Source organism: Cuculus canorus, chromosome 12, assembly GCF_017976375.1.
Source record: "Cuculus canorus isolate bCucCan1 chromosome 12, bCucCan1.pri, whole genome shotgun sequence".
Lineage (NCBI taxonomy): Eukaryota > Metazoa > Chordata > Aves > Cuculiformes > Cuculidae > Cuculus > Cuculus canorus.
Genome location: NC_071412.1, coordinates 8531828 through 8556809, shown reverse-complemented (window position 1 = coordinate 8556809; position 24982 = coordinate 8531828). Strand labels below are relative to the sequence as shown.

General features: G+C 53.1%; 1 protein-coding gene across 4 annotated transcripts in view; it reads right to left on the bottom strand.

Annotated features, from left to right (window-relative positions):
* Positions 1-20883, bottom strand: part of NTRK3 (neurotrophic receptor tyrosine kinase 3) — a 210731-nt gene extending 189848 nt beyond the window's left edge. For all 4 annotated transcript variants that reach the window (XR_008451836.1, XM_009561403.2, XM_009561405.2 and 1 more), the window contains exon 1: positions 20549-20883. Coding sequence is in view for 3 of the 4 variants with exons in the window: in XM_009561403.2 (XP_009559698.1) it covers positions 20549-20796 (248 nt within the window). In the remaining variant the exon portion in view is untranslated. The remainder of the gene's footprint in view (positions 1-20548) is intronic.
* Positions 20884-24982: the final 4099 nt, after the last annotated feature.

Genomic DNA, 24982 nt, shown 5'->3' with positions numbered 1-24982 from the left:
ATTGCAGTGCGATGAAGAAAGGCTGCCTTCGTACTTCCTCCTCCTCTGCAACAGGAGGGCTGAGACGAGGTGTCACCAACCTACACAGCTGGTATCAACTCACCAATATGTCATTATCCACAGCCTCTCTGCATCAGCCTTGTGCCAAGCTTGCAGGATGCCCACCAGCTCCCAAGCCACCTTTGAGCTGGCCCAGCAGCCAGCAGACCTGCACAAAGTCCTACTGGTGGCCCCCAAACACAAGCCACCATCAAACCACGGATAATCCCCAACAGCTCTGGGTCAAGCTGCTCTCTGACCTCTCCCACAAGAATGCCACGGCTTGGATTCAGCCTCTGGGACAGGACACAGTGTCATCAGGGCAGGCTTGTGCCTGTCACCATATTCCCAAAGCTTTTTGTCCCCAAAGCACCACTGATGGCCCTTCTAGCTGTTTCTCTGCCCCCCAGCAAGGGTAGGAGGCAGAGAAGTAAGATGCAGGATGAGAACGGAGAGGAAGGCAGAGCCCTGAACCAAGGCAGCACTGGGATTCTCCAAGGCCAAACGCTGCCCCTCCCTCCCCCAGAAATCTGGACCATGCTGGAAAGCAGGGGCAGGTGAAAGGCATCTCCAGCTCCCACTTGATTTGAAACAGGTGGAATTGCCTCAGCAACAAGCAGCACAGCAATGTCACCAGCTTGGGAAACCACACTGTGCATTGGCAGCTGCAGCATCCTCCATGGATCCCCCAAGAGCTGCCACACATCCTGCCCACACGCTTTGGTCCATTCCCTAGCCCCAAAACCCCAGTAGGGCTGCCCCACAAGGGCATTCCAGCCCTCCCAAGCAGTATGATGCAAGCACCAACCATGGTTTCCATGTTTTGGATGGTGAGAGCATCAGGGCTTGTAGGCTGCCCAGCCATGAGGTCCCATACAAATGCACCAAGACAGGGAAATTCTCCTGGTTAAGAGGCAATACACAATCCCCTGGAGCCCCTGCATACTGACCAAGAGCTTTTCCTCAAGACTGTTTTCAGCAGGGTTGGTTTTGGTTTTTCACATTTTCTCATATCTCCCTTTTGAAAAAGCCTGTAGTTGCTATGGAAATAAGTCTCATCAGTATGGATGGAGTGTAGCTGTACCAGCCATAACTCCCTGTGGCTCCCAGTTAACACCAGTGCCTAGGAACTGGCAGCGCCAGAGGTCTTTGTGAACTTCACAGGGAATACCCTGAGCTTAAAGCAGCGCTTAGCACCAATAGGTGCGTGAGACTCATCTGGGAGTCAAGGGCAGGGATCTGCAATTCACCTAGGGATAAACTAGGAAAAAAAATAATTGAGACATCCTCACACTGAATGAGAGGGTTATAAACAGTAAAAAGTCACAGCATCCCCCAGTGATACCCTCATCAGAAGCAGGAGGCGGCCCAAGACAAGGGTAGCAGAAGCAGAGCTGAGCTTTGTCACTGTCCCTGCCACCAGTTTGATGCACCCCTCTAGGTGCTCCAGGGAAGCTTCTGCTGCCCTCTCTGTAGCCCCACTTCCCCACCTACGATGAAAAGCTAATAAGCAAGCAGAATGCAAACAGAAACCATCAAGTGCTGTGAAGAGGTTTGGAGAGCAGAACAAGTCTCTCCCATCTGGCAAAGAGACCAGCATGTTGCACTATTGCTATGTGCTCCAATGGACCCCATTTCACACACTGAGTCACCCTCTCTGCAGGTGAAGAAGCATCCTTTACCACTAGATCTTGGAGCAAAATCCCCATGCACCGGAGACCAGCCAGGTGGGAAACACAGCATCTCCACAGGAGTGCTCAGCACTGCTCAGTGCGTGGGGCTGCTACTGCCATGCTGCCACAGGTAGGGCATTTGTCATTAAAACTGGATTTAGGGCAAGTGCTAGGGACCCCCATCTCCATCACCTCAGCCAGCTAGAAGAGAGGGAGAGTGTGATGCCCTACCAACAGCACAGACGCCTCCTGCCACTGGCCATGCTGAGTAGCAGTATTTGAGCTGCTAATGTCTGTCACCTTGTCACCAGTTACAGCCCATGACAAACAGCAGCTCCCCTAGCAATAACAGCAGAAGGCTCTCCCAGCTGCAGGATGCAAACACAGGTCTCCACCACTACCAAAGGTTGTCCCCAGACATTCCCAAGATGCAATTACTTCACAAATAGCAGTTCAACTCTGATGCATCCTGGTGCCACAGCAAAGAGCTTCTGAGTTATGTGGTGGATAGTCACATCACCAAATCCTTGTCAGCACTCACCACAGACTACCACACATGAAACTCCTTTCACAGCATCACAGCATGCTTGACGATTAGCAGGCTATAGATGTATTCCCAACCATTTGTCTCCTGGAGTTTTTCCTACCTTCAGTGTTGATGTCACCATACAAACCTCACCAAGCTTCACCATCCTCCCCCATCAGCCCTACATGAAGCCACTAGGGCTGTCACACAGCACATCCCACCCTCTGCTCTCGGTCCTGCCTGCAAAGGGGGAAGCATATAAGCAGCACCACCACGACATTTGAGGCACTATGGCACGTCCATTGGACTGACAGGTTACTGGTGCCAGTGTGGATTTGAGAACAGCACGGAGCACTGTTGGACCCTGCCAGTCCTTGCAGGTGCACAACCCTAACTAAAGGTCCACACAACAATTTGCAACATCAGACTGCAAGGGATGCATCTACCTCAGGAGCTATCTGCATCTTCAGCCTTGCCAGAGCTCAGATGCTTTCCCAAAAGGGTACAATCAAAGAGGACAAGCTCAAGCTGTTACTGAGCCATCCAGGTACTGCAAACAGGAGCCTGCACTCCTGCAACTGTCCTTTCCCACCCAGATTGAGCAGGTTCAATACCTAAAGTGTAAAGTAACAGCTGAAATGCTTCCAACTTCTATTGTTTTGTCCCATGCTTGGGAACACAGTCTCTCTTGCTCCCCACTGGCAAAAATCTCATTGCACCAACCCAAAACATTTTGCTCCACATTTCTGGAGAGGTGTCACTGGAAGAAGTTGCAAGCAAAGCTGTCTGCAAAGCAAAAAAGACTCTACAAAAGCAACAGAGTGGCCAGAATCAGCCCTGCCTGGACCAGGGACAGTAAATCCAGGCTTGAGCCAGGAGAGCAGCCAGCCACCTGTGACACTGCCACCTCCATCTTGCGATGCTATACCAATGCACATCACTATCCCTTACGCAACATCTTCAAAGGCCTGGGTGACATGCTGTGCAGTCCAAGCTCCTGCAGTCCCTTTATCTCCTGTGACCAAAAAAGGCACTCTCAGTGACAGAGCAACATCCATCCTGTAAAACTGAAACCTAAAGCACAGACTGAGACAACTTACCCTTCATCATAAAGCAAACCTTTCAGGACACTAAGATGCAAATCTCACAACATTCACCTTTTTGGCATTCTTTACCCCAGCCTGGGGGTCCCCATCAAAACCTCAGCAGCAGGAATGCTTTGGCAGCCCTCGGGATACTGCTTCCAGGCAGCATTGTGGGGCTGGTTCCTGGAGAGGGCACTTGGGTGGCTGCCTGGGCGCACTCTAGCTGCACTCCACATCACCCCAAAACACCTAGCGGAGAGCCTCCAGCTGTGCCCAGCGCCTGCATAGCAGCACAGTGTCTCAAATAAAAACTCCCCACAGCCAACACAGCGAATAAGATTACAACAAATATAAACTAATGATACAGCTGTCAAGACAGATTAGACTGCACAGTGTAAAAAATTGCAGGGCTGTTTAGTCACAACAATATAAGATTAATTTATCAATACAGCTTATGTGGCACTGGAGAGATAGCAAATTGAATAAGTGAATCTTTTCTACACCTTGCACAATGAGGGAATCTCAGACCCGATGGGCGCACAGGTCTGGATGCCTGTGAGGATCCGCAGGCTGGGACCAACATCACAGGGCTGGTTGTTATAGCCCAGGGGTCTGCACCCCCACCGCAGGCACGGGGCACTGGCATGCATGCCACCCACATGCCTGGCTCTGCACCCACAGATCCTAAAAGGTGCCCACCCTTCTGCAGTACCAGGCTGGACACAAATGCTGCTAAATCAAGACACCCAGAAGCTGCTGCAGGCAGTAACTATCCCAGACCCCTTTCTACAATCTTCAAGTCCAGCACTACAGGACTCGAACAATTTGTGTCATCTCACCTTTAAGTCCTGTTCCATTTACAGCATGTGCATGTTTCATCGAACCCAGCAATCAGAGGCAGCAATCCACCGTGCTAACGTATGCAAAAATATGCACAGCCACCTCCACCCTTTAGAGGCTAAGCCCTGGCAGACACGAGCAAGCTTGAAGACATGAGAATATCTCTCAAAGGGTGTCAAAAAGCAAGAATCCAACCAGCAGGTCCTTAGGAGATGCTTCCCTATGCATCCCGCAGCTTCTGCCCAAAGACTACAACATCCTTGGTGGGCCCATATCATTCCAGATCTCTCGTACGTTGCCATCTGCGGGTTAAAAATGTGCAAGTAAATAAATAGCTGCAGCGATAATGAGCTAAGGTTTCGATCTGTGAAGGTGAGAGCACAGTAGCAGCCGCCAATACGAAGGAAGCGCCCGTTTCTATAAATATTGAAATCCGGTAATTATCATCATTAGAACTAGTTGTGATTTAGCTGTAGCTCAATCCCAACAAGTAAGAATGGCATTTATTTGCCACAATTAGAACAGCTAAAAATACCTCCCAAACTTCGCCTGGTTCAGCCTCATCCCACTGCTCCCCCAGCAGGCTCAGCCTTGGGCAGGGAGCAATGCAAAGGGGGGAACCACCTAAAAGACCATGGCAGGAGTGTGAAGAAACCCTTTGCTCCCCCAGGGAGACCAGAGCGCCAACACAAGGCCACACGTTCCAGGAGCCCTTCCCAGCTCCACTCCATGGCTTTCTCCCTGACTCTGGTTCAGCCCAGCTAACTCCTGCCCAGCCACACCGGCTCGTTGGTGCAAGGTAGCTGTTCACTATGCAAAGCAACGCACCCTCTATCAAGATGCCTTTCCTGTACTGGAAGTTTCTTTTCATTTGTATAAAGAGGCACAGAATTGCTTTAAAACACAAATGGAAAGGCCTGGTTCACCTAAGCCATCCCACTGGGAGTGGCACACGACAACACTGGTAGCACTCAAGCGTTCAAAGAGCCATCACTGATGGACACACGTTTCCTCACCTCATCGGAGCACTACAGTTATGCCAAGAACTTCCACATGCTCAACATTTCTTCTAGGCTCCAAACAAATGCTAAAGAACTCAAAGATCTCACTCAGCATGCCAGATAAGACACCCTCACGGGTGAGCTTCCTAGAAGGCTTCATCCTTCCTGACCTCTAGAGACAGAGATCAATCTCTTGTCTAAAATCCCGCAAGGGGCATCAAGCTATCTTGCCACACCTCTGCAACCATCACCTCACCACGAGCCTTTAAACATTCAGGGACTCAGCCATCCTTCACGGAGGACACATCAGAATGCCAGCTGCCACCAGCAGCTTCCCAGCCTTTTCCCTGACAAGTAAATTCCCGTGGGATGCAGCCTCAAAGCAGCTACTACCACTTCTTGGTTTCCGACCGAAGCCTGTGACCCAGGAAAATCCCTATCCACCGACCCAAAACGTCCAGGGCCATATCTCCTTGTGCTTGCTCTGAGACTCAAGATTTTCCCCAAGGAAACATGCCCAGCTCCCCCCATTAGGGATGTTCTTTCCGACAGTCATGGTGAATATTTTCCCCTGCTTATTCGATAATATCTGGAAAGAGCCGTGAAATGGACAGCTCAGCGATTCTCCGCTGCGCGGGGGCGAAGGCACCGAGGTGCTCGCTGCCAGGTCCCAACAACAGCCCAAATATTCATCCTGGCCCCACAGACCACCACCTGCTTCTCCCCAAAATGCCTCCAGCCCTGGGACTTTCTCGGCTCCAACCTTCCCTCCAAGGGTAATCTGACCCCTTCAACACCTCCCCCCCCAGCCCTGTCTGCTTCTGAACTCTCTCCAGTTTGCCAATATTCCTGTAAAAAGGTGCCGCAAACTGAAGCCACATTCCTGGCGGGGGTCATTTAGGTTTTTTTTTCATAAGAAAAGTCAGCTTGTAGCTCTGCTCCCACAGTTCCCCCCTCTCCCCAAACAGCCCATCACTATTTGCTTAGGAACCTAAGCCAGTTTTCAGTCCATTTGGCAGCATCATATCCAAAGCAAACTGAACTAATTTTAAGAGTAAGATTTGGTGAGACACTATATCAAATGCTTTGCTAAATCCAAATATATTAGGATTTCCACGTTCTGCTCAGCCACTAATTTTGTGATTCCATCAAAAAGAAAAAGCAATCAGGTTTGTCTGGCAAGATTTATTCTTTCTAAATCCCTGCTGTTATTGCTCATGCTTTCCTTATCCTCTAGTGCTTCACTTTCTTAATACTGCAGGACTGGAAGCGTTTGCTGGAAATTTATTTTTGCTATTTATATGGATTTTGAAAATCTGCCTCTGCTCTCCTTCGCTGCCCCCTGCCTTCCCCAGTGCTGTTAGCATCCCTGTGCTGCCACCAAACATCTCCGCTGTCCTCCTCCCAAAGCCAGAGCACAGCAGTATCGTAAGCCACTGTTAATACACAACCGGCCTCAGACACAAGACAGAGAAGAAAAACTAATCCAAAAGAAAAGGATGTTTGGCAGCTGGAGAAAGGTCTAAAGGAAACACCCAGCCGAGTCAAGCCTAGGTCCACTGCAGAGTACACCAACAGTGTAAGCAGTTAACATTAATGCCCAAATTAGCCATCCCCAAGTATTGCCTCACTTTTCTTGCATGTCTTCTGGCAACCAACCTCCGGGCGATCGCCACAAGTGACACTGGTAGGTGCCTTTCCAGAGGACACCACCTTTGGTCCATAGTTGGTCAGGTCCGGCACCACTATAAACCAAACTCCAAACCACTTTGGCAGTTGAGGAGCTTCTCCAGGCTTGAGGCTTGTAGAGATAGGTCAGAAAGGCTGTGCTCCCCTGCCTTAGGCTGACACCTAGCACCTCAGCTTCCCATTCACACCTTGGGGATTTGAGGCACCCAGAAAGCAACATTTCAAGGCAGTCCGATCTCCCAGCAGCACTCTCTTCCACAGGAGCCAAGCAGAAGTCACTAAACTGCATGCACACAGCAGCTTTGCAGACAGCACCATCCCAAAATGCTCCAGTGACCCCATCTTGGCTCTGACTGAGTGTCTTCTGCTGTGCACTCCACTGACCTCCGTGGGAGTAGGGCAGAGCTGCTCACAGATTTCAGGGTAATGCTCACTCCTGCTCATTAGGAGGAAAAAGGCAGCTCTGTCTGAGCATAATCAGCTTCTGCTTGCGAAGTCCACGGACACAGCAAAGCTCAGTATTTTGCACACCAAACACTCCTCCACATCCAAGCCTCCCTTCGGGGTGCCTTGATGTGTGTGCACCCTTTGGAGATCCCTTCCATTGCAGAGCAGCAGCAGTACCAGCCCAGATCAAGGCTGAGCCATCTATGACTCTAGCCACAGCTTTTCCCCAAAAAGCACTAACACCTTCTTGCACACCGGCACAGCCCAGCACGCTCAGGCTTAGCAGCAAAGCAGGGTTTGTGTTACTGATAACACAGCACTGAGCTGGCACCCCCATGCTTGGCTTCCCACATCTCCCTTGGGTCAGGTCTCTGCCACATCCATTGCTCCCACTCCTACAAGCTATCCAAGCATCACCATAAGGGGAAAAAGCACAACATGGTCACCCCTGCAGCTCAGGACCTCAGAAACAGGGCACCAGCACCTGGCAGAAGCTCAGGTGATGGTTCCCCATTACCACAGGGGACCTCTGCTGAACACAGCTCTCCAGTGCTCCCTGAAGGCAGCTCAGAGGACACAGAGGAGCTCGGCTATGGCATGACCCCAAGAACTCAAGGGATAAATGAAGATTTCCTCTTTGCTGTAGCTATTTTACATTTCAGAAATGTGTCCTGGGTGAACTCTCTTGAGGGCTGGGATGCCTGTGGTTACACATAGGCTCCAGCAGCACCCTCCAGTTTGCACCCAAGCTGGCTGCAGCCCGGAGGCTGAACATACCAGCTCAGCCCCATCCTGCTTCCAGCACAAGGCTGACCTCCCCCGCAGGCAGCTGGCCAGAATGTCCTCTACCAGCTCCTGCCGTCAAATGAGTCCCAGGGGAGCTATTGAGAGTGGATTAACCCTCCATCATCCCATCACTGCACCCTACAATCCCCCCCCAGCCTCACCGGGGCTCAGAATTTACAGCAGAGGCAGAGCGAGGGAGCTGGCAGCAGAAAACTGATGGGGACAGAGGATTTACAGGAAAAGGCCATTTTCAGGGGATGTAGAGGGTGATTTACAGGGTCAGCAGCAATTTACACAGCAGGTAGCACCAAGGAGGCAGGGATTTACAGAGGCAGGGGAGAAGTACTTTACGGATGTTTCTTAGGAAATTAGTGTCTCCTTGCCCTGACCGCTGTGACCCAGGGAGGGGCGCAGGAGGAGATGGATTTGCAACAGCCTCCTCCTTGCTCTGGAGGTCACACAAAGGCCAGCATCGGGTCCCTCCCATCCCAGCATGGCTGCAACTGGCTTCTACTTGGCCACAGCACCCTCAGGGTCATTTCAGTGTGTCCCTGTCCTGCCACCACCCTGAGGCAGTGCTCCAAGGCCAGGCTTGGTGGTCAGTCCCTCTGGTAAAGCTACAAATAGCAAATCCTCAGGCATCTCCTGGTCAGGATGGAGGCTCTTCTTCCTGGCAGGCATCACTGCCCCTCCTCGCTAGGGTCTGATCCAGCCCATCTGCTGGCAACGAGGCAGCACTTCTCCTGATGCCAAGGCTACTCGCTGCCACCTGGATGGGGCTTCCAGGCTGGCAACAGGCAAGCAGGGGTCAAAGTCTGCCATCCCTCTATTTTGGGGCTGCCAGCACAGACACACAAGTCACATCACCCAGTCCACAGTCCCATTTTTCCTGTGGCTTCTGGCATCCAGCAGGAGGCTGGGTTGGGGGTCAGCCCCACAGCTGATACCCTCAGCACATCCATTCGGGCATGCAGGTCTTTTTGCTGTCATGCTGCATCTTACTCCACTCTCAAACTGCAGGATGGATGCATACCTCGAGCACATGGTGCAAACGCAAGCAGTGGCAGCATGTTTCGCCCTTCAGCTGTTGCAAACCTCCCAGCCCAGGTCCATACTAGCAGCATCCAACCTTCACAATGCCCCTGAATAAAAACCTGTACATCTTCACCTGAACCACAGGCAGCAGCAACACCATTGCCCCCACCTCTCTACCCCGAAGTTTGACTAAAGCTCAGGAGTATCTTTGCTTTTATAAATCTCTGCCTTTTAATGATGGCTTCAAGGCTCAGAGAAAAAAAGGCCCATTAAACTCACTGAATAAGTTAATGGGGCAGAGAGAATCCATTTCAAAGCCACCCCAGGCTATTTTCCTCTGGAGCTAAAGCCTGAATAAGCAAAAAGGAAAAATTAAAACTGTACAATGCTTTGCCAATAAATAACCCCCAGTGTAATCCACTACCAGGCAGACCTCTATTTGCAGAGATAATAAAATGCAGATCAGTTGCAAACCACCTCCCCTTGCTGGGACCACCACTTTTTGATTGTAATTAGCTGTGCCATGCCAGGAACCTCCATCTCCTGCCTGTCTCACTCACCTGGCTGGGAGGGGAATAGCACATCCTGCAGGGAAGTACCAAAATCTCGCACTTGGCTCTGCAATTCCCCAGTACCCATGCTCTACGCACACACACCTGCTTCTCTGCCCCCTTTCTTCCCAGCCCTCCTGCCTGTTCATGCCCCTTCACCCCTGTCTTCTCCAGCGGTGCTGTGGGTTTATCCCTTGCCGATCAACCAGAGCCCGCACGCAGCCGCTTCTCCCCAAACACTTAAAAAACCAAGTACACGTCCCGGAGAGAGAAAAGAAAATTAAGAAATCCCTGTTTGTAAATGTTGATCCCTCTAGACGAAGTTTGTTTACTATTTAATATTTAAAGATGCTAATTAAGTCTCTGAATAAATAAATCTATGCTACCCGTGCCTTTCAGAAGGCAGGGATCCTTCCCCGGGGCCAGGGCAGCCCAGAGCACACCAGGGAATAAGCCTGGAACAAAACCTGAGGATCCCACTACCATCCCTCCTGGAAAGAAGAGCTTATATGCAACACGAAGCATAACCAAGCATAGCTCAGGCTGGGGACATCAGGGACTTCAGCCATCGAGACCTGAAGGAGAGCACATGCAGCACAGAGGACTTCCAGGCAGGGGTGCCCCTTGGCCCTGAGATGGGATCTCAGCTACAACCGAGTGCCACAGAACCAATCCACAAAACACTGGGGAACACAGACAGACACCACCACATATCACTGCAGCCCACCAGAGCTGCTACAGGGACCAACCACAGACACCCACCTCCCACCCGGCTGCCCAGAGTCAGGGCAGGCACCCCACACCGCTTCAGACCTGAGAGCATCCCAGCTTCAGCTCTCCTCTTCCCAGAATTGCTGTGCAGCACCTTGCTAGGAGCAGTGCAACTGCCGGCCTTCCTCACCCCTCAGCTCTCACCTGATACCTCTTCAGCCTCACTAAGCTTTGTCTCTCTCCCAAACCCATTCCAGCTGTACCATGCACCTTGCCATTAACCCCCCAGGTGCCAGGCCCTGCAGAGCTGCTTTTTGCATGGGCTCCCTCCTTGCCTAGCCAGCAGCCTTGCCCTGCATGCACGCCTCAACCTCAGGTTTTGCTCTGATGCTCCCAAGGACGCTCTCCATCACCTACCTCAATCTGAAATGAGAGGTACAGCACTTGCCAGTAGAGCACTACACTGCTGCTCTGACACTGACCCAACTCTGTCGTATCCTGCACTCCCCACTCCAGAGCCTGGGACAGGCCATGAGACGGCTGGCAGTGCACATGTCCAGAGCCCCTGCAAGGCTCACATGAGGAAACAGTCCCCAGTAAAACTCAGCTGGCACAGGGAGAAACCCAGGAGGACAGGGATATTCTTGGCAGGCTGGGAAACTAAGAACACTGAGCATCATTGACCCAGTGTCCCAATGAACTTCGCTCGCTCCCCAGGCTGCTGAGCAACAGCCACCAAGTGATTTGATGGCTTTCAGCTCACTTTTCCTGGTGTGTATTTTGGCTGGGAGGGCATGGGCAAGGCAGGAAAATGACCAAAACCACACATCATTGCCCCAGGAACACCTTCCTGGAAGGAAAAGGCTTGAGGGCAAGAGATCTTTCCAGCCACACGAGCCACAGAGCTCCCCAAAGGCAATCCCACCTGTACGGGGATGGACATGAGGGATGCCCAAGCCAGTCTTGCCTGCCAGGGTTAGAAGCAGGCAGGAGGAGGGCTATGGTCCAGGACAACGGCAGGTTGCCCAAGGGAGCTTTTGCACAGCTGGATCTGACCAGAAAGCCAGTTCCCAGGCCAGGCCACTGCACAGCATTTCCACGGAGAGCATGGGATGGGGGATGAGGCTAGAGCTGCTCCAGAAGCAGAAGGAAGGTCAGCACTATAAGGCACTCAGGGGCTCCCACACGTGGCTTCATGGCCAGATAGGATCAGGGGTTAGTAGAGCCTGGCATCACTGCAGCTCAGCTAGCACTCATGCTCCTAATTTATCCTGGCAAAACCCCGAGCATGCAGGGTCCTCAGCAGCACTCAGATTCCCAGCATCTGTTTGAGTATTTCCACATTAACATTTTCTAGTGGGAACCACCATGAAGGGAGCTCCAGGAGAGCTAGTTAAGGGACAAGCTTGCACAATCTAGGAGGATGGGGACTTCACCAGGCTCACATTTGCTCCTACCCACTTCTCAGTCTCCCAGGTTGACAAAGGGCAGCCAGCAAAGGCAGCAGTGCCTTGTGCCCTCCCTGGCACAACTGAGCCCAGCAGAGTTATAGGACAGCTGCAGGAAAGGATTTGCATGGGGAACGGCACTTGGGCTCAGGATCTCCCTGCATCCTTCCCTGGAGCCCTGGGATCCTCAGGCCAACTAGTTGTCATTGGAACAAGCACCCCACATAACCCATCTGTGCTGTCTTGCCATCACAGTCCCTTGGGAACCTCTCCTGACCTCTCTGCTCCACTGCAGAGACTTTTGGTTTTAATTAAAAAAAAAAAGTTTTCCTTTCCATTTACCCAGATTGAAGCTGAAAGAAGAGGAAGATGGGGGTGATTGCACATGTTGGAGGACCGGACAGGATAGGGACAGTCACTAACAAGCTCCGTTATCTCCTTCATCGGAGCACTGGGTGGCCGCTGGAGGAAGCCTGGCTGCACACATGATTCTGGCTTCTCCTTTGGCTCCCCAGCTGCTACGGCAGATGAAAACAAGCTGAAAATACAGCACATATTTTCCTGGTACTACTCTTCCAAGCAAGCAGGGGCCAGGTCTCACAAAGAGGGGAACAGGGCAGGACCCACAGTCCAATGGGGTCTGGAAAGCAGATGGGACATAGAATATGGAAATGCACAAGGACACATGCAGCAAGGCTCAGGGAGGAGCACTGCTAGCTGAGCACCGACTCCAGTGCAGCCTTCCAAGGGGAGTCCAGATAGATTTTCATCTCCTTTTCTTCACATGAAGAGAGGCCCATGTGCTGAGCAACATCACAGCTCTAACCCATGGCCATCACCCACATCCCAACACACACTGCCCCCAAACGTCACCCCTGCCATGATGCTGGGGACCCATTTGCTGGTGCATTGAGGGACCTCTGAGTGCCAGTCCTTCCACCATGCTGGCAGCACATGGCAATAGCCGCCAGGGAAATAACCAGCCCATCTCTGGCCCAGCTGCCAGGGAAGATGAGCTATGTCCCAGGAGCTGCACATGGAGGATGCTACAGGGTCAAAGCCAGCTTCCTATCACTGCTTACCCTTGTCCTATGCCACACAAGGCTCCTCTCGGTCTTCTCTCCTTGAGGAAGCACACGGCCTCTTTAGCCCTCTAACCTTCATCCAGTCCCTGCAGCAGAGGGTTAATCAGAGGAGCAAAGAGCATTGCACCTACCCAAGAGACCTCTAAAGACCCTCTCAGCCTGTGCCCTCTTGCCTTTACCTTGAGGGGTTCTCTGGCGACATCTCTCAATGCTGCTAGGTACAACAGGACCAATATAGCAGCCTTGTTTATCCCTTCCTCTATGCATGGCTTCTCCTTAAACCCTGGCTGGGCTGAAGGGTCTCCATTCCCTGATGCTTGCAGGACAGTTGCTGTGTGCCTCTGTTTTCCCATCAGTAAAATGAGCAGAACTATTAGGGGCTTCCTTGCAGAACACACACAGCCAGAAGCCGGTCACAAACAGCAGCACACCTTCCTGACCAGGCACCTAAAACATCCCAGAAACACCTCTCCCACAGCGCCTGGTTGGATCAACACCCTCCAAAAGACTGCAAAATCACCTCAATTCACAGACGGACTAGAGCCGTATCCCTCGCAGCACCGGCGTGAGAGCTATCAGTACATGGCAGCGCACCAAGCGCATCCTCCCACAGCGGCACAGAGACGGCACCCAGCCACATCCCATGGGGGCATCTGACACGCCTGGGCGCCCACACAGGGGCTGGGATGCTGAGCCCGGCAGCGGGGGAGGGTCCAAGCAGCACTGGGCACCCCGGAGCAAAGGCTCTTCTGCGCAGCATCCATCAGCGTGACAGCAAGAGGAGCCCTGACCCCCTCTAGCAGCCCCCAGCCCTGGCTGGGCTCCATCCCCGCCGGTGCATCCCGGCTGTCTCAGGCTGCCGCTTGCCCTCTAGCGGCACAGCCACCCTCACACGGCGGCAAGAGAAGAGACGAGGAGCCGGCTGAGCCAGGCAAAGCGTGCCCGGAGATGAGCGAGGCTCCGGCTGCTCCGGGGAGGCACTGGGCAGAGCCTCGGCTTGGGGGGTTACAGCGCATCCGCCGCGCTGCTCATCTGTGAGAGCTCCCACACAAAGAGTCTCCCTCGAGCAGCCTCGCAACGCCGAGGGATGGACACGGGGACCATCCCGGTGCCGCGTCCCGGGGACCTGGAGCATCACGGATAGCGAGCAGGACTGCTGGTCCTCATCTCTTCCTGCAATATCCAACCACCGCAGGTGAGCTGCAGTTGGCAAACAAGGAACTCACCCCAAGCAGCAGGGAGTTTGCTGGGTGCAGAGGAGAGACCAAGAGAATTTGAGGGAGACCAGAGCCCACAAGCTGCTGTCAAATGCACCTGCTTAGAAAGCACCCACACAGCCTCTGTCTTTTCTAACCTAAATGATTCAGTGATTCTGTGAACCACCCCTCCTCTCCCGCTGCAGAAAACCCAAAGCTCAAAATTCCTGTTATTGCACTGCGCCCAGTAAATCGCATGCCAAGTTACAAGCAGTATTAGCATTCACTTCCAGAAGCCTGGCAGGCTCAGAGGTTGGTTGACTCTCCACTTGACTGCACCCCCTCTGAATGAGATGCACCAAATCCAACCCTAAACTCACAAGCAATACCTGCCATGGGCATTGCACCCAGCAGGACAAGCCAGTGCACCAGGGTAGCACTGGGCAGCATCGCCAAGCACAACCTACCTGCACGGCTCCCCAAGGGTGACCTCATGGGACATCCCATAGTCTGTTTGGGGGGTTCACCACGTAAGCCCAGCATTGCTGGGTGCATAGATGATCACAGACCTTTGGGAGACAATGACCAGCCTCATGGCAAAGCACATGAATGTGTCATACCCACAGGGGTGAGCTGATGGAGTAGAGGAGACCCAGAGAGTTCTCCTTAACTGAGCTCTACAAAAACCCTTAGCTAGAAGCAATACATCTTCAAGCCTCCAAGGGCAGCAAGACAGCTCCCTCCTCAATGCTCTTCCCCTCCACCTCTGCTTCTCCTCTCCATGAAACACCTGTCCTACACCCAAAGCATCACCATCCCATCTCTCCAAGCCCAGGGAAACAAGACAGCAGGCAGAGCTGACTTAGACCTTCCCAAACCCTGCAGAAGATGAGGGCTGAGGAAACATCACATGCATCCTGAAACCATCTGGGCCTTCAGTTCCTTCTGTCCAGACAAAAGCTCAGAACTTAAACTTGGCTCAAAAAAAAAGCCTGGAAAGTCCTGGCATTCATCAAAATTGTCTCCTCCCCAGAGAAACATCCGATGCGGACCATCAGCAGAGGTAGACAACGCAGACATGGCTGAGGAGCACTTGGGGACGCCAGTGGTATTGGGCACAAAGTGGGCAGACACCAGCAGACTATAGCATGAAAAGGCAAGTGACTCAACCCAGCAGAAAACCCCATGTCTCAGACAAAGTCTGGTTGTAACCCCTCAGTGCCTGATGTCTTCTGCTTAGCATTATCTCAGATGTTGCTAGAAAGCCGAGCTGAGACCTCACCCCAACAGCAGGCTCCTCCAAAACTCAGCTACCCTAGATCCTTCTGCTACAAAAGTACTGGAGGTGCCAGACATTGCACAGGTCAGGAAAGCGCCTCCCTCCAGATGGGTCAGCAGGGTGAGAGGCCATAAGAACAGGGCAAGGAGCCAGCAGCCATCCCAGGGAATGCACCCAACCTTGCCAGTTTAGCCACTCTGCTGCACAGGGCAGCACCCAGCCCAATCCCCTGATGCAAGGCAGACAATGAGGACTGGTGCTCCCTGCTTAAGATGCCAATAGAGCTTCAAAACCATATCTCCTCATGCCAAACACCTCCGCACTCTCTTCTGTCCTCACAGCCTCATGTTACACCCACCTCCCCCTTTCTAACATGTTTGGGGACAGTCACTCTGCATAAAAGAAAGCCCAGCAAAACAAAGCTGGATTAAATTAGGGACATTTTGAATGGTCTCTGCAGCAGCCAAAGCCTCTGAGACCAGGATATAGGAAGAACAAGCAGGATGGGAGGCTTTGGGAACACAGAGCCCGTCTCCAGAGCAGCAGCAGTACATGAGGCACACTGGGTACACTGTGGCTAATTCACAGAGGGAGGGGAAGTTTGTCCCCTATTGTCTGAAGCAGAGCAATTACCAACAAGAGCATCACAGGATCCCTTTCCCAGCTGTCTGGGCCATCAAAGCAAGTTCTGCTCTCTCCAGCCCTTCCAGGAAGATGCTTGCCTTCTCATCCCTCCTTCTCAGACACAGGCACACATGAACATCACCAGTGCCTTGACTTTACCGGTACTGGCAGTGAAGGGGTGCTGCCATTCTGTGCACCCCCTCCTTCTCCCCCACATCATGTGCTCCTGCAAGTGGGGGCTGCGCTGCCACTCACCCCCCACCAGCACCCAGCTCTGACGTGGCTCTCCCGCCCCCGACCAGTCCCACGGGATGCAGCGGATGCTACTGTGGGCTAGTGGGACAGCCCAGCATGAAAGGATGGGGCTGCTCTCCTTGTCCATGGCTGGGGGGGAGAAGGTGCTTCCCCTTGGCCCTGTGAGACCTCAAAATCCTGCAATCTCATGGTGCTCTGCAACAACCCACCCCCTCTTGAGTTCCTCTGAATTCATCCCACCTGGCTGAAGGCAGCTACAAGCTGTATAAATAAATCCTGCAAATCCACCTGTTGGGGTATTTTATCATAACAAACTCCATCCTTTCCAGTGAGGTTGGGTAAGGGAAAAAGGCTCTCATACCAGGGACATCTGCCTACCTTAAGGGAGCCCAGGGGTGACAAACACAGGCCACCACCGCCTGCCTGGCAGCATCTCTGCAGTGCCATAGCAACAGCTGAGAAGTAGGGAGGCCCAGATGGCAAAACTCCTCCATCCGTCCTTCCCCACACGCCATGCCGGTGCATGCAGGCACTGCCCACGCTGCCAGAAGGGTAACTCCCCAGCCCGCCCCCAGCACACAGTGCCCACCGTCACCCCAACACGTGGCAGCACAGGCAAGCCCAGCCACCCCATGAGCCAGCCAGACCCCCACAGTGCCAAGGGGGTCCCAGAGCGGCAAACGCTCCAGCTGCTTGGTACACAGTGGCAGGAGGGGGTTTGTGCTGCAGCACCCCCGGACTGAAGTTCTTCCTGTGAGTTTGGTCTCACAAAGGATAGGACCCCATACTACAGGGGTGAGACTGGGTTAGAGGAAGCCTGAGTATCCTCACAAGTCACACATGGCTGAGAACACAGCAAAGGCCACCCAGCTGGCACAAGGAAAAGCAATGGCATGAACATACCTCAGCCCCATGGTCATCCTGTCCTCAAACTGGAAGGGGTAACTCCAGCAGCCTGACTCCAAACTGGAACCATCTCAGCTGGGGTCCAAACTGTCCCTTCAGCTAGACAGGACCCTTGGCAGCTCTTGCGGGAATCTGTGTGCAGAGCCATATCCCCAGGGATGCGATCCAAAATTGAATATATTTCTGGGCAGGCTGGGAAAGGTCAGAGAGACAGCAACCAACCCAACCTCCACTTCAGGACAGGAACCATCTGCCCTTCCCATGCTCCGCCATTAACCTGGCACTGTCTGGACTTGCACAAAGGTGGTGTGTCACCATCTCCTCCAGCCCAGCCAGGGCAGGAGCCGCTCTGGTCTCCCTGAAAAACAGGAGGTTGTATGGGAAACCAGAAGAAGCAATCAGAGGAAGGGCCATTTCTGTGAGGGCGCAGCAGGGGGCTCAGTGACGGGGTACCACATTGCAGGCACCCACAGGGCTGGCCTACCCTGCCAGCCTCCATGGGCAGCGCTGCCGGCTGGGCGTCTCCTGTCCTCCTTCTGTCATCCTTGCCTCAGGGGTCTCCTCAGCCACTGAGATATGAAATAACCCAAAGCTCCAGATAGCTTGGCCCCCCAGTGCCTGGCTGGCATGGGCTGGCATGGAGGGGTCTCTGCACCCTGGCTCAGTGGGGGAAGATGGACAAGCCCACCAAGCCAGCTCATACCACTTTTTCAGCCCTCCAAATGGGCCACAGCAGCCTTTTGTCAGTACCATCCAAGCTCAGATTGCCAAGCTGAGCTCATCTTTCAGACATGAGTAAGGCCCACATCCCATCACCTTTAACACCAGCAGCAGGACAGAGCAGAGATCACCTCCTGCCCCACGGCCTGCAGGGAGGATCCAGATAAAACATCACATCCCATGGCCATGGGGATAGGGCTGAGCCTCCCCTACTTGCCCCCAGCCCCGTGGAAAAGCTGCTTTTGCCCACTCATTGCCCACAAATGAGGCAAGCTGCCTAACGAAGCCAAGCCTTCAGTGAGCTTGGCAAGCAGGGGGAAGCGCTGCTCAGTGCCCAGCTGAATCAGACCCGCGTGCCGGGAGTGATTCAGCGGTGACCAGGCTGGGCTTCAACGCACCCCTCGCCCCTGCATCCATGATGTGGTGGCTGGCAAGGAGAGGCCTGACATTAACCTGGGAAGGTGTAGCACCTAGTGCCTCCCACGCAAGAGCAGGAACATGGCTTCAATCCTGGCTCCCAGCAGCGACTCCTTTGCAAGAAAGCAGCCCCACCAACCAAACCATCCCTCTGCTCCCGTAAGCATCCTCTACAAAACACCGCTGTCATCCCAGTAAGCAGAGGCCCCTGGGGAAAGTTTTCACTTATTCTCTGTTTCAGCAGCTCACAGCATTTCAGGGTTCATCCCAGTCCTGTGCCTCACCCCTCCAGGCCCAAGGAGGAAGGCACGCGGCCAGCAGTGATGCAGGGAGCAAGAGTACGTGCTTTGCTTAGCATGGAGCAGAGATGCATACAACATCCAGCAAACACTGGCATCTTCTCCTTCCCCAACTTAAGAGAAGCTCCTCTCCAAAAAAAATACCAAACACTGCTGTTTCTGGAGCTGTCCGGTTTTCTTTGGGGTTTTTTTTTTGCTTTGTTTTCTTTTTCCCACTCCTTTTTACAGACTGCTTATCAGCATTTTTCAATTTCAAAGCAGTAAAGACATTTTCTGGGCACAAAAGACCCACGTAATACTACCTCTCACAGCAGTTCAGATATATGCGTGCATCTGCCAACACACACTCCCTCATAGTGGCAGCTTCTAAACCCTTCACAGCCTTTCCTGCTGCTCCCTGCTCCCTAAAGGGTTAAAATCAAACCACAACAAACAGCAAGCACGGGAAAAAAAAAATAACACGAGTTTCTCCGACTTCTCCAGCATCATCCACATCCCTCTGGCATCACAGAGAATACACTCCATAGCACCGCGACACAGGATAAATACGGAGCAATTGGAAGGGGAGTGTTGCATTAGTCTTCCCCCTTTACTTTCCCCATTCCTGATGGGTTTGCAGAAGAGGTTTGTTGGCAAGGCAAAGGCAGGGCTGGGGGTTCAGGGTCAGTGGTACCTGCTGAAAACCTGCTTGGGCATCGTATGAACCTGTAAGCAAGCAGGAAAAGCAGCTCCCGTCATCTTTACCCACCAAAGGTGACAAGCAGAGCTGTGAAAGAGGCACTGCAATTTTTCCATGGCTCTGCTGCAATTGCACTGTAACCAAACAAGACAGCTTCGGGAAGAGACCCAGCAAAGCCCTCTCCCTCCATGCAACTATGCCGTCGAGGTGAAAAAAAATAAATAACCCTCCATTACTCATTTAAAACCTTGCTGCATTTAACTGCCAGAATAAAGGATTCCACCTCTTCTCTGCTCAACTCCCACTGGCAACTTGCTCTGGGGGCTACATTTCCCTAAATGCTCACATTTCAATTAGCATTAGAATAATGAAATGGCTCAGAGTTCATCTCGCCCAAAAATGTACTGGAAAATAAAGAACAGAGATTGGAAGTGATGAGGATTTTTTTTCTTTTTCACACACACACAGCATGATGGAATCAGAAGGAAATATATTCCTTTCTCAACTCCACGCTGATGAGATTAACATGGGCTTTCCTAACTGCCTCTCCAAACAAGGATAATGCAACTTCAAGTTGATTTTCCAGATAAACAAGCATGCAAACAAACGCAAAGTGCTCAACTAAAAATATCTCCCTGCTCCGATGCTTCTCGCCACCACCCCGAGACGAAAACACACAAATCCTATCGCAGCACCCCATCGAGTTGCAAAATTATAACAATGGAAGCTAAATAAGCTACTTAAGGGACATCTCGTGTCCTATTTGTTTTCCTCTCCTTAAAAAGGCGAAACCACAGACCCCCAGATACACTCAGCCAGGGCAGGGAAGGAGCATTTTCTGTTGCAGGGACGAAAAAAAAAATGACATTCTAATCGGATCCGAAGTCTCGAAAAAGAAGCAGCAGCTCAAAACTTGCTTTTCTTGTCCAATTTGGGTACATATGTGGCTATGGCATTCCCTCCCCCTCCCTTGCAGTTAACAGTTAAAGGAAGCAGCAGCTTTAGCATCTTTGCCTGCTCCTCTCTCTCCTGCTAAGGAACCAAATCTCATTTACTTTATTCCTCCTAAGCCTCGGCCAAACTGTTGCTGGTCGCGTTTTGGGGGGGCGGGAGGTAAAGGGGGAAGCTAGATCTGCGTCTTCTGCCAGGGAAGCGGGGCTGAGCCCTGTCAGGCAAGCGCAGCAATGCCGAAGGCACCTGAGCCCGGCGCAGGCAGCCCTGCCCGCACCCTGCCACCGGGAGGGCACCCGCACTTACATGGAAGTGATGTTCCTTGAGATGTCCGTGATATTGATGCTCGTGTTGCCATTACTGCTGCCTGAATCCTGCCCTTCCAAGAGAGGGAAGAGGTTCCCATCATCCGGTTTCTTGCAATTGATGTCTGTCTTGCTGCAAAGACAATTAGCAGGGCAAGCCAGCACCGAAAGCAGATAGTCTCCCCAAATGCTCCAGAGCAAAAATACCCTCCAGAAAGTGCACTTGGTAGGGCAAAGAGAGACATCCATCTCCGATTGCTGCTTCTAAAAATGAGGAGGAGGAGGAAAAGGGGGGATGGAGGGAGGGGAAGGGGGGTAAAGGGGGAAGGAAACAAAGACGGGGGGGGGAACAAAAAAAAAAAAAAAAAACAAAAAAAACCAACAACCAAAAAAAAAAAACCTCAAGCGATCAGATGCAAAAATCCTCCAGCAGATGAAATCATGCTGGCAGCTGGCTCGGAGAGGCTGTAATTCCCGCTAGGGCAGCGGCAGCGGGCGGGGATGCATGCTGGCCCGGCCGCCCTGCGCCCGCCGCTCCGGAGGATTGGGGAGGCAGCCGGGGAAATAAATAAATAACAAAAACGGTGCGAAAGTCACCAAGTCCCACCTACTGGGCAGAATTAAAATTGACACACCTGCAAAAAAAACACACAGAGGGAGAGGAGGGGGCGACCTCCCCTTCCCATCGCTTCCCTCCCCCGGTTTGGCCAGCCCTGCTGCGGCGGGTGCAAAAAACAGGGGAGGAGGAGGAGGAGAGGGAGGAGGAAGGCTTGCAAAGCCAGCCTGGCTCTGCAATAAAAAGGATTCCCCACCCCCCTCCCTCTCCGCTAAAATCAATCTAGTGGAGGGGGGGGAGAAGAGGGGGAAAGCCCACCCCAGCACTGCTGGAGCCCCAGCCCAGCCCGCCAGCAAAAAGGAAAAGTTGCAGCTGGGGTTAAATTTGTGCTGGGGGAGAGCAGAGGGGCTCTGGCTCGGATCCGGCTTTCTCGAGCTCTTTCGTCTTTTGGAGGAAGAGGATGCTGCCTTTCTCTTGGTTGTTGGGTGGGTTCCCCCCACCTCCCCCGCTGCAATCCGGACACAAGGCTGGAGAGGAAAGAAAGATTAAACTGAACTGGAAGAAGAGGGGGGGGGGGGGGGAAACCAGTGTGGATTACAGCAATTTATTTTTTTTTTCTTTAGAGGAACCTAGCGAGAGGCTGATCAGATGCCTGGGTGGGAAAAAAGCGACTGGAGATCACCCAGGAAGGACTTTCTAGAAAGACACAAACGCACACCCCGCGCCTTCCCCCCCTCCAAAATGCAACGGGGACTCAGCCGGCTGCCGGGAAGCGCAGGCAGGAGCATCCAGGGTCGGGGCTCCCGTCCTCCCTCCCCTGGCTTCCCCTTTCCCTCCTGCAGCAGATTCTGCAATCAGACATGCAAAGGAAAAAAAAAAAAAATCCTGAAAGAGGAAGACTGAAGTGTTGAAAAGGCTGAGCTCAGAGCGCCGAAATGGCATCAGGAGAGCAGTGAGCGCGAGCTGAACAGCAGAGCGAATTAAGATGCATGGTGCATTTTTGGCAAGCACAAACCCAAGCAGATCAGAGCTCTCCTTAATTTGCTCTGCTTTTCTACAGCGCTTTTCTACACGCTCCCCCCCCCCCCCAGTAGTTTCATGTCTTTGCTCCTCCACTCACACACACACTGATAAAGGGACACTTGCAGACAGGAGCACAGGTGAAGGCAGGAATTACAGGTGTAGGACTCCCAAATATTTTAAGGGTCTGCTTCTGTCCAGCTTCTGCACAGAGAAGAGAGAGGAGTTTGAACCAACACCTCAGGGCTGTGCTATACACCCCAAATCATCATAGCCCAGAACAACAAGCAAGAGGATTTGGGAGTAAAAAGAAGAAGAGGAAAAAAAGAAAAAGCAGCTGCAGGCAGGATTTGCAACTACAATTCATGCACACATACCCCTCAGCACGGAGCAGGCTGCCCACAGCCACGCTCACCAGGAGCCCATCCCAGCAGGGCACAGGCATGGCTCGTGCTGGGGTGACTCCTGCTGCACAACTGCATCACAGGCTGTGGGAACAGCAGCGGTGCCGCACGCACCAGGGCGTCAGTCCTGCTCCCACAGGGACTCCTGAAGTACCAGACAGCTTCATCATAGCTCCCCTGAGGAAAGTGGAGGGTGCTCATCTAGTGAATAAATAGGGAGGTGGGAGGGCTGGTTTCTCCCTGAGACACACCCGCTTACAGATTACTGAAGTGAAACACCTGGATGCAGAGAGGTCACTGAAGTGCCGCACTCCAAGGAAGAGAAGCACAGGTGGAATTGGCAGGTCCTCACTCCCATGAGAAGTAGCTTTCATCCCCAGGCACCTGAATGGAGACTGGCTGGGCAGGCACGGGAGGGGAAAATGCCCAGGTATATTTTTGGCTCCTTGCCTCAGTTTCCCCATTCATGTCAGTGAGACACTGTTCTTGTGGCTCAGAACTGCGACTGGACTGAAGAAAGCACTGAAGGAAGGCACGATGTTGTGTACCTCAGCTCCTGGGGAACACTGCACCCCAAGAATGCTCCTCAAGCATGTGGGTTCATCCCTCAGCAGCGCAGGGGAAAGAAATGTCACACTACCCACAAACCCAGTGGCCAGCGTGAGACCAGGGCTTTCTTTATACCAGAGCTAGCGCAAGGTCACAGCCTGCTTGTTGCACTTGACATCAATCACACCATCGTATGTGAGGCCATCAGCCTGCCCCGGCATGTCACCGCGGGGCTGGTCACAGGATGGGGACACACTCAGGGGCACACACCTGCCTCAGGGGCTCACTGCAGTCCCGCAGCACGGCAGGGCTCTCTCCTCTGGGCAGATCAGCGCCAGGACTTGGGGGAAACCACTGTCACCTGGAGGTGGCACTGCTTGGCGTGGGGCTGCATGTCCGAGCACCCTGCACCCTTCTCACCCACCCACATGGCAGCCCTCCCCGTGTCCCTCCATCCCCCAGGGTGAGGGCTTGACTCCTTGCCCGGAGCAGAGCGCAACTGCTAATGAAGCAGAAACCCATCCACGGAGGCTTTGGGGTCCTCTTCTGTAACCCGAGGGAGTTATGTACTTTGCGCTCTCCTTGCAAAGATGAAGTTTAACCTACAGAATGTTAGGGACGTCTCAGGTCGGCTGTCCGGGTTTGGGGGGATGCGGAGCCCACGCGCCCTGGCAACGTGCACACCCCAGTCTGCCACACGGTGCCAAGGCAGGCCCCGCTTCAGCAGCTGATGAGGAGGTTTGGTGCCAAGCCACGGCTTCCTCTGCCGCTAGGAGATAAAGCCACTGCTCATGGAGGAAACGTGGCCGGGAAATGCGGGGGGAATGGGAGGAGCGGGAGCATCCAGCTGGGTGCCCGGAGGGCAGGCGGAAGGTAAGCGGGAAAAGAAAGAAAACGGGGGCTGTTCATCCTCCCTATTGCAGGCTGCCAGAGGAGGACTGGAGAGTTCTCTGGCGGAAGAGGCTGCAGCGACAGCAAAGTCCCTTCCACAGAGAGCAAACGGCCCACCAGCCTTCACCCAGTGCCAGGTTGGGGTAGCCCCTGGTCCTTCTTCCCACACTTGAACCCACCACCTGTCACTCAGCCAGGGCAGCGCTACCTCTAGCATACCCAGACCCAAGAGGAGTATTTGGGAGCTGCAGGTGGTGGGAACTTGGCATCCCTGCCTCCATCCCTCACTCCTGTCCCCATAGAAGAGCAGGGTGTGAGTGATGGGGCTGTCAGAAAACCAAGATGGTATCTCAAGCAGAGGCCTTGCCGTTATTGCTCTAAGGGATGCTGGCAAATTGCTCTTTCAAGAAGCATCTCCGTGAAGGATGAAATCAGTGCCTCCTGCAAGAACTCTCTCCCATAGGGGCTCGGAGGCTGGGTTCCCTCTAGCCTTTGAGGGTCTCCAGAAATTCCATGGGATGGAAGCAGCCAAGACTAAACCCCAGCTCCTCTGCAGAGAGGTTCCCATTGCCCCCAACCCAGCTGCCCTCTGCATGGGGACACTAGTGGCTACCAAAACACCCAGCCCAGAAGAAGGAGCAGGGCTGGGACATGCCTGAGGTGTCCCAGCCACAGACAGAGGTGAAGACAGCTGTTTTGTTTGCATTTCTGCTCTTCCCACCTACATGGCTACCTTTAGCATCATGCTCACAGGCTGACCATCTCCTCGGGGACAGTCCTGTCCTCCTCCTGCCACCTTGCTTCCCAGGTAAAGGCTCCACAGTGCCTCCTGGGGCCAGCAAACACCACAGCCCTTTGGGGCATGACCAGAAAGAGATCTGTGGTCCAGTATCTGCTCAGTCATCATAAGCTCCGATGTCCACTCCTGCCTCTGATCTCTGTATCGATCTGATGGGTCCGCACTGAGGCATGCACCGCCCCGCTCGCTATTACCAGAACAGCACTTGCTGCTCAC